Raw genomic sequence first — 16,090 nt, forward strand, 5'->3', positions numbered from 1 at the left:
AATCCTGAATGTATAAAATACTGTCTTGAACTGAAACTAGAGAGATGAATAATAATTACCATTTGGAACAGGCTGATTCTGGGTCAGGTCTTGTGCAGGAACAGTCATGGGTTCGATCCTGCTTCTCTGTTTTATATTAAAAAGAGGGAAAAAATTGTATGTGAATAATAATCCAGCAGAATCAGCACTGAAATATTATACTTAATGAAGACAAAGTGATATGAAAAACACAAAGATGACATAATGACAAATAAAGAATATTGTATAAGTTGAAGATCTGTTCCAGAAATAAAGAATAAAACAGTACCTTAAATCTCAACTTTGGAAATCTCATCTTGGGAATCCTGACTTTAAGGACTCTACACTTCTTGGACTGCAGGTCATGGAAGTCCTCACTGGACAAATCACAGAATTTTGACAGATGCCATGAGGACTGGATCAGACATTCCTGCAGACTTTGCAGAAATCGTTTATAAAGTTCTGTAGAGTCCGTCACTCTAAGCTGTTTTTGAATTGCCATGATGGCCACAGTAATGGTCTGAAGTATCTCCCTAGAAACTGACAGGAGGTTGAATCTCAGCTGGGCATCATCTTGGGTGTTCATGGCTCCATTTGTTTTAATAAAGATATTTCTAATAAGAACTTTCTTCATTTCAGCCTGGATGGACTTCAGGACTTTATCAGACACCATCTGGACTTGTGTGGTGTACAGTGTTGGATTAACAGAGGGATCCACCAACTCAAAGTCCTCCTCAAAGGTGCTCTTTAATTCAGAAACCAGAGCACTCACGACTCCTGAGGCTGCAGCTAACATGCTGCTTTCCAGCTTTCCAGAGTCAAACACAGGAGGTTCCACACTCGTCTGTTGGCTGTTGTTGCTTTCTGATGTCATAGAAGTCTCAGAGGTCTCCTTGTTAATGATTTGGCAAACCATCTTGGATGCCTGAGCCAGAAAGTCTTTAGTCGAGTTTGCCTTATTATCCTCAGTAATGTTTCTGAAGATGATGCTGTCCAAAACTCTTTCACAATGAGGGCGATTAGAGCCGATCCGGAGCTTCTTTGTTAGATAAGAATAGATGGCCACTAGACGTCTTTCTTTTGTGGCAATATCAGTTTGCTCCTGAGGGGAAGGCTGTTCTGAGGGACTGCTTGACTGCCTCAGTGTGCCTGATTCAGAGGAAATCTCTGACTTGATTTTGTCTGTCACAGCTTGGAGGAAGTTTCTCAGGGGTGTATCTGAACCACAGTCCAGAGCATCGCTTGATATTCCCTCAGAGCTGATGCTCAGCATAGTCTGAAAAATAGCTCCCATCACTTTCAATGATAGAGGGGGCACCATAGCTTCTAGTTCGTCATGTATGTTGACAGGAGAACCTCGAGACGCTTTGAACCAGCCGCACACTCTACAGATTTCCAAAAAATCCTGCAGCTTCTTCATAGTTGTTAAAAGTAGACTTTTGGCAACATCCATGATTCTATTCCGAACAGAATTATCCCAAGACTGAGCTCGAAGATTCATCTCCAAAAGAGCAGAGTTCATCTAGAGAAACAATAACGCAAGAAAAGAACTGTTAATGTCACAGAGGGTAAACATGATTGAATAACGTTGCCTTGACTTGTTGACAATCCTGTTTTGTGATGATAAATTAGTTTGAGATATTCTGTTATTATATATCAGTGTAAGATTTACTCATTTGTATGTTGTATGATTCACATCTTACTCAATTCTCATAAATGCATAAACCCATCAACTTTGGAATGAAACTTAAGATAGAAAATTGAAATAAATTACATCAAAAGTTTCTCACCTTCTTAAGCATGTTTTCATAAATACTGGAAATGAGGCTGAAAGTTGTGTTTATGTTCACAGCATCTCTCATCTCTTGTGGCAGCATTAATCTCACAGATCTGATGAGCTCATCGTGGATTTTGCTGAAATAGGTGCCTTTTGTGATGTTAAATAACTCTCTGAGACACATTCTGATGGATGCACTGTCACTGCAGCTCTCCATGTGTGAGCACTTCATTCCACTCTGCAGCTTAACAATGTGCTCATCCATTGCAGTGAGTTTGCTGCAGACACTTTCTGAGGACCTCATGAAGATGACAGTCACCTCCGTGTCCGATTCCAAATCAGGATCCATCATCTATTTAAAAGTTTTAAAAGGGAAAGAAATAATATGATGAATAAATATACAGCGGCTTTTACAGAGAAAACACAAACTCAAATAAGTGGATTGGTTGAAGATCAGTGCACAATTTGCAATGTTCTGCCTAGAAAATTAGTAGATGATCAATTGTTTCCCTCCTTAATTTAATGTTTCTGTTAAATTCAGCATTCAAACTCCAGCACAACATTCCTAAACCGGTAAGAACTAAATGAAGTGCCCATCAATTTTGTTCCTTTTACACAAACTATATGTAGGCCGACAATAATAAAACAGTGAGTTTTGCTATCAGCCAAGCTATTAGACCTGACAGTTTGTATTGATAAGGACGTTAACACACACACACACACACACACACACACACACACACACACACACAGGCTAAGGAATTTTACTGTTTGTAAATCAGTAAATTGCTCCAACATTTAACTATGAAATAGCACATAATAATTTAGCAGAGAATTTAATAATCAAACTAGATTCAAATGCAAAGTTACATGTTGTCTACAGGGCTGTTAAATTCCCCGTTTAAAAAACACTCCATCATCACTGATTCTTCTACACACACTAATGTCCCTCAAAGAGAAACACACACTCTCTCTACCACACTGCCCGTGTGTCTCTCTCTCATATTCTCTTTGCTTCGCAGGAAACCTCAACAATCACTACATCATTTCTCACAGCCTCTCAGTGCCTCTGTTGATCACTAACATGTTTTGCTGTCGTCCTCTCAAAAAGTGGGACCACTGTTTTTAGCAGCTCTATCTACACTCTTAAAAAATGTTTTTAGGGGTTCTTTAGTAAAAGGAATGGTTCTATTTAGGACCATGAGTTCTGCACAGAATTAGTTCTTGTTTAAATGGTTCTTTGTATGGTGAAATTGTTCTTTAGATTGAGAATGTGTTGTATGGTTCTATTTAGTAAGTTATCGTTCTAAAAATGGTTCTAAATAGCACCAAAACTGGTTCTTCTATTGTTACAAACTTTACTTCTTAACAGTAGAAGAACCCTTTTTGGTGCCATATAGAACCATATACAACTAGAGCTGGACCAAAATATTCAACTATTCAGATATTTGTTTGTTAACCAACGTTATTCGCTTTTTAATTTGGGGAAATTCGTTTTTTCTGTTGTTGTTTTGCTACATGTAGACAATCAACAAAGGCGAACTAGAAATATTGTACCGGTCAGGATTCTCTGGAGAAACTTAGAGGACTCCAGTTTTTGGTCCGTAACGCAGTTTTGTGTTTAATTTGCTGACATCAGAGCCAAACACGGGGAGAAGAAACACAGCTTCTCCAGCGCAACAGCTAAAAACACAGCCCTCTGCTCTACTCCGGAAAACCCACCACTCCACTCGCATTCAGGCTCTTCAACATAAAAGTCCTTTACGAATCAACCTAAAGCAGCCCAGCATAAACATTACTTCTCTTTAAAAAACTGAAACACCGGCGGACGCGGATTTTCTGAACGACTTTCTAAGACGTTCTATACAGAAAACGTGGTTCTAAACAGAACCATTCCTGATACTAAAGAACCTTTGAAGAAGCATCTTTTTAAGAGAATAGAGGAACCAGATGCCTATTGCGCCCTCAAGAGGACGGTTCAAACACAATCCTCCTCAATCCTGAAAATGAAAAACCCGCTGATCCAAACAAACTGTTTTTACTGGAAATCAAATTAAATTATATTAATGTGTTTTTTAAATCGATCAGTCGAACAACTGTTTATTAATCATTTACATTCTTTACAAATGAGGTTACAAACTGCATGTGTAATGGATTTAAACTTCACCACTAGAACAATAATAACAACAACAACAACAATAATAATAATACAACAACAACAACAACAATAATAATAACAATAACAACAACAACAACAACAACAACAACAATAATAATAATAATAATAATAAGTGAACAAATAAAAAAAGAACTTACAGTAAAGTGTTGTTTCTCGTTCACTGCTCGTACAGCGACGCTCTCTTCGGTTGTCAAATACGTGAACGACCAAACACCGAAGTGAGAGCTGCTTTTATGTGACACGGAGCGTGACGTCACCGCTGAACTTGATTGTGACGTCATTCAATAAACCGCAGTCAGTGCCTGATTGGATCAATTTAAAGCTCTAACTCTCATTTATAAAGTTTAGTTTTTACTAAACTAAAAGCACCAAATACAATGTGAGATTTTAAACAAGACGTGTTTATTATAAAGTCTATTCCTCCCACAGGAGTGTAAAGAACTCCAGAGAAAGAAACATTAAAACGTGTTTTAATTCAATATTCATTCAGTATCATGAATGTGTGTTACTGTAATTAACCTAATAAACAGCACAGAAATCGACGGAAATGTTCTGCTGTTGATTAAAGTTCATTGAAACACCTTGTAGCTCTGCAGAAATCTGTGAATTTGTGTGTCAGTGATGAGATTTCTCTTGAAATTATTTTAAACTTTGGGCTCACACACTCTCACTGTAGGCTTCAAACAGCATCATTTCTTTATTGAAGACTGATTTGATGTGTTTCTTCATAATAATGCAGTGTTTTCTCTTGTTAAAAACATCATTGTGGTTGTATTTTGATAGACGCTGCTGAGCAGAATCAACTGTGTTTATCATTCTGATCCACCAGGTGGCGCCAAAGCGTTAAAACCGAACCCTCACTGATCCTCTCACCGTCTACGTTACCTACCCTGTGCTGTTCAAATGAATGATTACATGAACATCTAATGTCACATCAGTTTCATTTCTGCATGGATTAATTGTCCAAATCAGTCAAATACTATATGAATAAAAACTAAACCTAAAGCTGCACTCAGGAATTAATGCAACATGTAGGCCAGATTTAGTTTTGCAGCAACAAAGCCTTTTTAAATAACAATCATAAGAAATATAATATATTTAATAATAATAATCATCAGATAATTCGTTGGTTTCTAATGACTGGAACTGAAAATGGGCTACAAAATTCAAAACATGGAGCTGATTCCAGTCACAGTCCCACCTCCCTCTTAGTGTAACTGCCTCATCTTGTAGTCTAATCTGATTTACTCTGATCTGATCCTTTTAATTTAACTAAACATTAAATTAAAAGGATCAAAATGTGCATTAAAGTAGAAAAGTGTAATAAGAGTACATGTTTGTACTACTCTACATCAGACAATCAGAAACAGTCTGTGGAGTGAAAGAGAATAGAAAAGTTATATATGAAGAGTTTGAAAAACGCTGTATATGTGTTTGTAAAAACTTGGAATATAGCAAGTTTTTTAAACACTAACAGCTAATATTAATGGAAAGCACATTTTTATTTATCTAATAAATAATATTAAATTTAAAAAAATGTAAATAAATATTAAATAAATTAATTAATTTCAATATAGTCTTGATATTTCTTATATGTACGAAGCTCACTCCCAAAAACTCTTTTTACAACAAAACCCTTCACTGATAACAGAAATACAGGTTTAAAATTCTGATTTATACACAAATATATAAAAGCTTGTATGTAACAAGGAAATTTAACAAACTGACAATTTTCTGGTGGTTTTCTGGCAACAAAAGAAGAAATATTTCTATAACACATTCACAACATGAAGCAAAATGCATTTAAGAAAAGAGTTTCATTTTGACAATTTTGTACAATTAAAATTCAGCTCAGTTCCTCTTCACTCAAACATCATATCAAGCTCTTTTAAGCATTAACATTATCATACAGCAGTAAAGAATTATAGCCCAGCCGCCCCAGAGAGTCTGAACTGAAACGCATCTGTAGTCTCCCTCATCTTCTTCTCTCAGGTCAGATATGAGCAGAGAGAGACTGGCAGGAGATCCTTACTAAACTGCTGACGTCTGTCTCTGTACTGATCAGCACTGAACACTTCAGTAAAATCTTCTCTCTTGCCAATCACCCAGGTGACTGTCTGAGGTTTGGTCAGCAGGTCAGCGCAGGAGCTGGACAGCAGTACTGAGCTGCTGGTGCGTCCTCTGACAAACATATAAAGAACACCTCACATCTTATTATGAATTAGAAAAAACATCCAGAACTCTGAATGAAGGTGTGAAATAACTGCTCTCACCTGCAGTGAAGTGAAACACAACAAGCAGAAGATACAAACACTCCATCATCACAACACACACTCTCTCTACCACACTGCCTGTGTGTCTCTCTCTCATATTCTCTTTGCTTCTCAGGAAACCTCAACAATCACTACGTCATTTGTCCTCTTTCACAACCTCTCAGTGCCTCTGTTGATCACTAACATGTTTCACACAAGTTTTGCTTATGTGCACTTTGTCTGCTGTATGTGATCAATAAACACATTTAATCACAGATGAGCAGAATAAAAGAGGAGTAGAATGATTACTAATGTGCAATGAAATAAATAACTAATATCTCATTACTATAACTGTTCAGAATGACTTTGATAAAAGACTAAAATCAGATGAAGGGAACCTGTTGGGAGGATCAACTCTAAATGTAGTAAACCTGCAGTAATATAACCAGAGATTAGCTAATTTTACTTTTGAAGGTGTCACTTCCTTTCAGAACACAGAGGTTTGTCTAATCTGCACTTTTGGAACAGCTTGTTCAGTTCAGTGATTTACTCAAGAACACTGTGGCACTAAGCATCATGCTATTATCTAGGAATCAAACCAGGTTTTAACTTCACAGCCCAGTTTTCTGAGTGCTGCATGTTTTTAACCACATTATGTATTGAAAATGTTTTCTGATCAAGGACATAATGTTACAGCTACATCTGAGAACAGAGAGTACACATGAACACTTAGAGTGAGCAGTTCTACACAATCCTGTTAGTTTTATGTGCAGATTTCTCTCTTAGTTTGAGCTCATGTGTTGAAATAAGGGCTGATGAAGTAACTCAGTCACTGAAGATGGTGATTGATGGTCAGACAGAGAGATGGAACAGGAGGGTTTGTGTGTTTAATCAGGACTCAGACCAGAATGAACAAGTGGTCAACAACTTTTAGAAATTGTTAGAATTCTGCAAATGCTGCTGGCACAAAAAGAAAAACAAAAGAAGGCTCTACATTTCTGGAAATAAGCTTCTAACGTGTGTCATATGTTTCACTGTAGGTTCACTAGAAACTACGACACTGTAAGAGACTCCTGACTGATGCAGAGAAAAACATACAGCAGATGCAGCTAAAAAAAACTCAGTGACACCTTTATCCCATTCCATATCACTTTCATGTTGTACATAAACATAATTAAAAATTAAAAATATATCATTCACTCCACATATACAAACAAATATCTCAAACTGTCCTGTTTTTTGGGGGTTTGGTGGGTGGAATGTAGAATGCATATATGTGGGGATGTATGTATGTATGCAGATGTAGGATATGAGCCCTTTAAATTAAGTCATCATACATACATAGAAGATAAGAGACTAATTCTGTAAGTCTGAATCCAAATTCTGCCCTCTAACAACCACAGAATGGTGAGCAGTCATGCTGAATCAGATTCCTTCACAATTACTCCTCAGATTTCCTCTCACTGTTTTACTCTCTTAAACACATCAGATTCAGTACTGACTTCATCTCTCAAATCACAAAGAAAGATCACAAAATGAAAATCTTACACTGATGTATTTATTATGTCGTACTGTCTGTACAGAGAGAAGATTAAAATGGTGTAAAAGGCTCTAAGCTCTGTCTCTAATATAAAAATGTGAAGTTGTGGTTAGAGAGTGATGAAAATGCAGAAGTATTAAGGTTAAATCAGTGTTAAAGATGAACATCAGAATGAGTTCAATCTCAGTGGTGTGATTAAAGGAAGAGGAGAAAGGAGACAGAAGATTTCCTTTCAGTCTCTGACATCAAGATCTGAATCTTATTTAGGTACAGATATGGCAGTATTTCCATAAAGCAGTAAAAAGTTCAGTGGAAACCCAGCAGAGAGATCAGTGTGGAGCGTGGATTCATTCTTTCTTCAGAATCAGCAAGTGTGTGTAGCTTTATCAGTTTTAGTGAAGATTAACGCGCAACACACATCCTGTAGAGAGAGAACACACACACACACACACACACACACACACACACACACACACACACACAACAACAACAACAACAACAACAACACAACAACAGTAGATCAGTGTATAAAACAGAGTCTGAATTCAACACAGAACTGTAGTCAATATTAATGATTGTGTATGTGATGTATTTTAAAACGAATCATAAAGAGCTTCTTCAGCTCCAGTGCAGAACTTTGAGTAAAGGTCTTCAGGTTGATGGAGTGTTTAGTGGGTTTTAAATGCTTTAGTAAATCTGACTCAGTGAGGCTGTTGGGACTCACATGATTCTCTCACTTTCAGTGGTTTCTGTAGTTGGAGGATCTTCTGATGGAGTTGTTGTTGGGTCTGTTGTCCATAAGTGTGTTGGAGTTTCTCTCACTGCAGAGATAAATAACAACCAAACACATAAACACAAACACAATAAATCACTTCCTGATTATTCACTTCACTCTGTTACCATCACTGTGCATTTTGACAATAACAGTAATTATTAATAAATGTTAATATACATGATCACAGTCATTACAGAGAACTGGAGGAATAGTTTACCTTTAACATGAAGTCTGATATATTTACGATCTCTCTGAACTGAACAACTGTAGTCTCCCTGATCCTCTTCAGTCAGGTCTGATATGAGTAGAGAGAGGTTTCCTGAGTTCTTATTGGTCAGTCTGAATCTGTCTCTGTGCTGTCCAGTCTGTGCAGAATAGATTTCTACATAAGGAGAAGTTTCAGATTTATCTGAACTAAACTCCCATTTAACAGTGTTTGGTTTTGTCTGTAGGTCAGTGCAGGAGCAGAGCAGGACTACAGACTCTCCTGAGAACCTTGTCACTTCCTCTATCTCTTCACTATTCGCCAGATCACATCCTGAAAAAAATGAAACATTTAAGAGTGATCAGCACCGCATTTATTATTTACTTTTCTTGATTTTTTAAAATCTGAGTGTGGAGGAGGGGGTGTGGCCAAGCATCACGTGCAGGACGGAGAACTAGTCATGTCGAACCAGCAGGCTAAGTAGCTGATAATGTTCACCCCTGCCTTGTTTCTGCCAGCCCACTTATAGCCATCTCTTTTCTCAGTAGGTGACAGAGCCATCGGCAAAAGGACTCCAGTGGATGACCCTGAGGCAATTGTGGAGCTCTTTGTGAGAGAGCAGCGGAAGACTGGGGGTGGCCAAAGAAGAACTGGGTAGTCCGCCTGCTTCCCCTGCTTACAGGGGAAACCCAACTGACTGCCCAATAGCCCCCCGTGCAGACACAGCTGGAGTATGACGAGCTAAAAAAAGCCAGCCTTCAGAGGGTTGGTCAGACTCCTGAGTAACATCATCAGCAGTTTTGCTCGCTGACGCTACTGGAGTTTCACCGGCCCTTCATGTTGGCCCAACAGCTCCACAATTCTTGCAGGAGGTGGCAATTGTCTGAAGAACGCGTTTCTGAGAAAGTACTTAATCTGGTGGTGCTGGAGCAGTTCATCGCATGCCTACCTGACGAGACAGCAGCGTGGGTCCAGTGCCACCAACTGGAATCGCTGGTCCACCAAGCTGGCAGAGACACACATGGCAGGGTACTCGGGAGCAGGACCCTCCACACAGCAAACCTTTCTCTCTCCATCTTTCTCTCTCCCTACTCCTGCTCCCAGAAAAAAGGGAGCTCTAGCCTCTAAACCTTTGCCCTGCACTCACCCTCCCCGCAACACCCCCCGTCGGCCAACCGCAGCCCCCTCCCGGCAGCTACTCATGGCCTCCATTCTCTCTCCGCACAGGTGGGGACAGCTGAGCCCACAAAAGCTGTGGCGAAACCTAGGCAGGTGTGTTGGTGAACACACCAAGGTGAAGGTGCAGTGTGCCCATGGGGATGTGCCCTGTAGCAGGGCATCTGGGACAGAAAAAAACACTTAATCATCTTCTACTGGCTGGGCATTCACGCAGATGTACGCAGGTGGTGTGCATCATGCCATGAATGTCAACTCGTTAACTCCCCTCTCGAGTTGGGATCCTGAAAGATATCTTGACTGATCAGGGCACTATGTTTATGTCACACACTTTATGCAAACTATACAAATACAAACTATCCAAACGGATGGACTGGTTGAATGTTTTAATTAAAATAGGATTCGGAAGTTTGTTCATGACGATGCTACAAAATGGGATAAGTGGCTAGAATCCCTGTTGTTTGCAGTGAGAGAGGTCCCACAAGCCTCCTCAGGGTTTTCTCCTTTTGAGTTATTGTATGGGAGGAGACGCAGGGGTGTCCTAGATGTCATTAAAGAATATTTGGAGGAGGAAGATTCTAAAAATAGAATCCAGTATGTTCTTGACCCTAGGGCAAAACTCCAAGCATTGGGGCACTTAACGCAGGGGAATTTGCTCCAGGCTCAAGAACGTGAGGCATTTGTGAGGTCAGACACTGATTTTGGACAAGAAGGCCTGGCTCACAGTCTCCGCTCTAATTCATCCCAAAGGTGTTCTATCGGGTTGAGGTCAGGACTCTGTGCAGGCCAGTCAAGTTCCTCCACACTCTCTCATCCATGTCTTTATGGACCTTGCTTTGTGCACTGGTGCGCAGTCATGTTGGAACAGGAAGGGGCCATCCCCAAACTGTTCCCACAAAGTTGGAAGCATGAAATTGTCCAAAATCTCTTGGTCTGCTGAAGCATTAAAAGTTCCTTTCACTGGAACTAAGGGGCCGAGCCCAACTCCCGAAAAATAACCCCACACCATAATCCCCCCTCCACCAAACTTTACACTTGGCACAATGCAGCCAGACAAGTACCGTTCTCCTGGCAACCGCCAAACCCAGACTCGTCCATTGGATTGCCAGACGGAGAAGCGTGATTCGTCACTCCAGAGAACACCACTCCACTGCTCTAGAGTCCAGTGGCGGCGCTTTACACCAGTGCATTCGATGCTTTGCATTGCGCTTGGTGATGTAAGGCTTGGATGCAGCTGCTCAGCCATTGAAACCCATTCCATGAAGCTCTCTATGCTGTTCTTGAGCTAATCTGAAGGCCACATGAAGTTTGGAGGTCTGTAGCGATTGACTCTGCAGAAAGTTGGTGACCTCTGTGCACTATGCGCCTCAGCATCCTCTGACCCCACTCTGTCCTGGCCTACCACTTCGTGGCTGAGTTGCTGCCGTTCCCTATCACTTCCACTTTGTCATAATACCACTGACAGTTGACTGTGGAATATTTAGTCGTGAGGAAATTTCACTACTGGACTTGCTGCACAGGTGGCATCCTATCACGGCACCACACTGGAATTCACTGAGCTCCTGAGAGCGACCCATTCTTTCACAAATGTTTGTAGAAGCAGTCTGCATGCCTAGGTGCTTGGTTTTATACACCTGTAGCCATGGGAGTGATTGGAATTCAATGATTTGCAAGGGTGAGTGAATACTTTTGCCAATATAGTGTATTTCTGAGCAGCTACGGCTACATCACTGGAAATAATCTGCACAGAAAAACACTAAAACAAAAGTTCTGAGAGCTGAGACTGATCACAGTTCACTCTGCTAGTGCACATTTACACACCTTTCTGTGAGCTGTGTAAGGAAGAAGGTTTACATTAAACTGCATGCATTTCATGGTTAGATGATTATATAAGATGTCCTAGTTTATCTGTTTCCAGTAAAGTATTTCAGAATCCCTGAAAGACTGCAGAGGTTTTTACAGTTCATTTAAGAAAAAAAAAAGTCAAAATGATCAAATTATTAAAATTATTATAAGTCGCTTAATTAATAATGTAATTTTAGTGAGTGTCCTGCTGCCCATCAGCTCCCTGGACTCTAGCGTATGTTAATAGATGTGAACCTCTACAGACAGTAAACACCTTCACAGCATTCAAACTGTGTATTTTCACTGATATCAGTTCAGAACATTTCTACCGTTAAAATCAGCAGCAACATCAGCAATTTATCCAGCTTTGATTTTACTGTAATATATTTCACTAGAAATCATGCTGATCACTTCATACAGAATCAGACATTATTACTGCATTTACTGCAGTTAAACAGCTACACAGCCTCTCACAGGTAAAGACAAACACCAAGGCAGAGAGAGAGAGAGAATTAGGACAATATCCACTCCTATTAAATATTCAAAAATATAAGCAGGGGAAGCAGGCGGACTACTCAGTTCTTCTACCCAGTTCTTCTTTGGCCACCCCCAGTCTTCCGCTGCTCTCTCTCAAAGAGCTCCACAATTGCCTCAGGGTCATCCACTGGAGTCCTTTTGCCGATGGCTCTGTCACCTACTGAGAAAAGAGCTCTAAATTTCTGGAAACACATAAAATCCAGTGACCCCCAGTGACTCCACTATAAAGCACTGGCCAGTTAGGAGCTGAACATCGACAGGAGTCCCCTGAGCCAGCTGGTCCTGAGTCTCAGTGACCTAAAACCCAACAACATCACAGACACCAATCAGCCTGACCACATGCTCTACCAGAAAATCAGACCCAACCAAATTATCACCAAACAAAAAAAAATACACCCACCGGACAGAGACCACACATCAACAACACAAACTTCAGTGCTATTCGGCCCTAAATCGAGATTATACATTAGCACCATACCTCACAACAATTAAAGAGAGAAAACTGAGGAAAGTGTTGACGATGTACGGACTCAGAGAGCACAGTCTGGCCATTGAAACTGGCCGGGGCAGACAGACCTGGTTACCCAGAGAGGCCAGACTGTGCTCACACTGTGAGCTCTCAGTGGTGGAGACGGAGCTGCACTTCCTCACAGAGTGCCCGAGATACGTCTCCATTAGAAAGGAGTTCTATAAGAAAGTGAGCAGCGTCTGTCCTGAGTTTGAGCTCTGCAGTGACTCTGAGAAACTGGCGCACGTGTTAGGAGGGAAGAGCGAGCTGATCACACACGCAGCGAGATACGTGACAGCCTGTCACAACCTGAGGGACGACCAGTGAGGATAACCAAATAACTGTTATTGATTATTATTGATTATTATATATCCTGAAATTTGCCTTGACTCTTTTATTTTCCTTTTCTTTTTCTTTGATTACAAATAACCATGTAAATAACATAATTTCTAGCGTTCTGTTATAATCTATAATATTATTTTTTTCGTATTTATGTTTATGTGTTTCTTAATAACTTTATCTCCAAAACACTAGAGCAGCTAAACTAGGCTGTATAAACGGGTAAACTGCAGACTGTGGGCGACACCTGTTAACTAAAGTAGCTGACAGACACTTTTCCAGATTTTCAGTTTAATAAACAGAATCATTATAAAAGACAGAAGAAAACCGTAAACAAGGTACCTGTTTAGCTCAGATCAGCTAGCTCGGCTAACGCTGCCTCAGGCTGGAGTCGAGCTGTGAGAGCGGATCTCAGCAGGTTTCGCGTTTGGCCGCTGATTATAACGCCGTTTTCTTTAGTTCATGTTAAATGAATACTGATGACTGTTTGGACGCGGTCTGTTCCTCGTGTGCTACAGTCCATATATACAAAACAAAACTTAAAATCATCCTGTTTTTTTATCAATTGTTTGTGTGATGCCACAAAAACCACCCAATTTACATGCATCCACCTATTCAGCCTATAACCACCACAAAGCATGAATAAAGGCTAAATTGTTTAAAACTGAATCCTGTATTTTGTGGGTTTTTATGGTTGTTGTTTGATCGTTGATTGATTTAAGGAAATTGCTCTCCTGATTGTAAGTTGTATTGTTTGTAGAGAGTTTAGCTCCGCCCATTCAAGTTTAACTGACGAGTGTTTCTCGGAACACGTTTGGACTGTTTTTGAATGAGGTGCAGAATTCAGCTGCCAATCAGAACAGAGGTCATTTACATAGATCAGTCTTAAAGGTACAGTAACTAAATCAGACATAGATTGGATAATAGTCATGTAAAAATAAATAAAGATGTATTATCTTTGATACTAAAATACTGTGTGCTTGGAGGAATGTAGGATGTGTTTATGTGGATAAATGGATTGATAAGGATGTAGGATATGAGCCTTTTAATTAAGTCATCAAACATAGAAGAGACTAATTCTGTATATCTGAATTTACAGCACTGAATGCTGAATGAGATTCTTATACATTTGCTCCTCAGATTTCCTCTCACTATTTTACTCTCTTGAACACATCAGATTCAGTATCGACTTCTTCAGGAAGAAGCAGCAAAATGAGAATTCTTATACTAAATTTATTGTTTCACAGTGTCTACAATGCAAATATGTTGAACTAGATAATGTCATTTTTCTACTCATAGTTTTTTTTTCTACTAATACTCTTGTACTGAACAATTTAGAAAAGTGCTAAATCCAAAAAAATATGTTTTCTTTGGGCACAATGCTGCCTCACATACGCACACCCTGCATGTACCTCTCTGACATTAACAGCTTTTAAAAAATGAGTTTTAGAACAAAACCTTCTTAAAACTGTCGTGAAACAAAGTCAGGCAGCGAATTCATAACATTTCCTGTAAAAACCTTCTCTGAGGGAGCTTTTAGAGATGACAGTGAAAAATTCCTGAAAGACTTTGTTTTACATCTTAATAATTTAATCTTTTTAAAGCATTACAGTTTAAAAGAGAATATAAATGAAATTAAAAACACAGTAGCACTAGCATCATGCTATCAGCCAAGATCAAACTTATTTTTAGCTTATAGTTTTCTGAGTCCTGTGTTTCACCACATCACGTATTTTCCTCCTAGAGATCATTTAGAAGCTCCTGTGGTTGGACAGACGTTTAATGAACAAGAACAAATTGTTACAGATACATCGGAGAACAAAGATCCTTTGGAGTGAGCTGTTCTACACAATCTGTTAGTTTTATATGAAGATTTCTCTCACTTTGAGCTCATGTGATGAAATATGTCACAAATGAGGTGCAAACCACAGCAGCCAATCAGAAAAGAGGTCATTTACTTATAGCATGATTAGCAGTACAGTAATTATTCACATTCACTGCTTTTTAATCACAGTTGTTTGAGGTAATATTTGTCTGCTAAAAAAACAAAATGGCATCCAAACATAACTACATTTTAAAACATTACAGCTGCTAATTTAATGCCTCCTTTATTTGATTACATATGATTTCACTGAGTATTTAAACTGTTTACCTTTTACATACAGCCAGAAGTCTCTGCTTTCCTTCTCAGTCTCACACCTGTAGTCTCCATCATCTTCTTCTCTCAGGTCAGATATGAGCAGAGAGAGATTAGCAGGAGAGTCTTCATTAAACTGATGAAGTCTGTCTCTGTACTGATCAGCACTGAACACTTCAGTCCACTCTCTTTCACCTCTGTTAATCTTCCAGGTGACTCTCTGAGGTTTGGTCTGCAGGTCAGTGCAGGAGCAGGGCAGCAGTACTGAGCTGCCGGTGTGTCCTGTGACCAGTTTTAACGTTTGTTCTCCTGAGAGAGAGCAGCCTGAACACACACACAAAGAACACCTCACATCTTATTATGAATTAGAAAAAACATCCTGAACTCTGAATGAAGGTGTGAAATAACTGCTCTCACCTGCAGTGAAGTGAAACACAACAAGCAGAAGATACAAACACTCCATCATCACTGATTCTTCTACACACACTAATGTCCCTCAAAGAGAAACACACACTCTCTCTACCACACTGCCTGTGTGTCTCTCTCTCATATTCTCTTTGCTTCTCAGGAAACATCAACAATCACTACGTCATTTCTCCTTTTTCCACAACCTCTCAGTGCCTCTGTTGATCACTAACAAGTTTCACTCTGCTTAGGTGCACTTTGTCTACTGCATGTGATCAGTAAACACATTTAAATAAAAATGAGTAAAGTAAAAGAGGAGTAGAATATTTACTAATGAGCAACGAAATAAATGTCTGATATCTCGTTACTATAACTGTAGAGAATGACTGATAAAAGG

The 16,090-nt window shown here is 39.5% G+C and overlaps 1 protein-coding gene across 1 annotated transcript; it reads right to left on the reverse strand.

Moving 5' to 3' along the window:
* Positions 1-7,295: 7,295 nt before the first annotated feature.
* LOC118816210 lies at positions 7,296-15,826 on the reverse strand. The gene is made up of 5 exons (XM_036582730.1): positions 15,706-15,826; positions 15,304-15,612; positions 8,759-9,079; positions 8,491-8,587; positions 7,296-8,187 (listed from the first exon to the last, which is right to left on the reverse strand). The coding sequence occupies exons 1-5, from the start codon at positions 15,752-15,754 to the stop codon at positions 8,169-8,171; spliced, it is 795 nt and encodes a 264-aa protein (XP_036438623.1). The 5' UTR covers positions 15,755-15,826; the 3' UTR covers positions 7,296-8,168.
* Positions 15,827-16,090: the final 264 nt, after the last annotated feature.

This window comes from Colossoma macropomum, unplaced genomic scaffold, assembly GCF_904425465.1.
Source record: "Colossoma macropomum unplaced genomic scaffold, Colossoma_macropomum, whole genome shotgun sequence".
Lineage (NCBI taxonomy): Eukaryota > Metazoa > Chordata > Actinopteri > Characiformes > Serrasalmidae > Colossoma > Colossoma macropomum.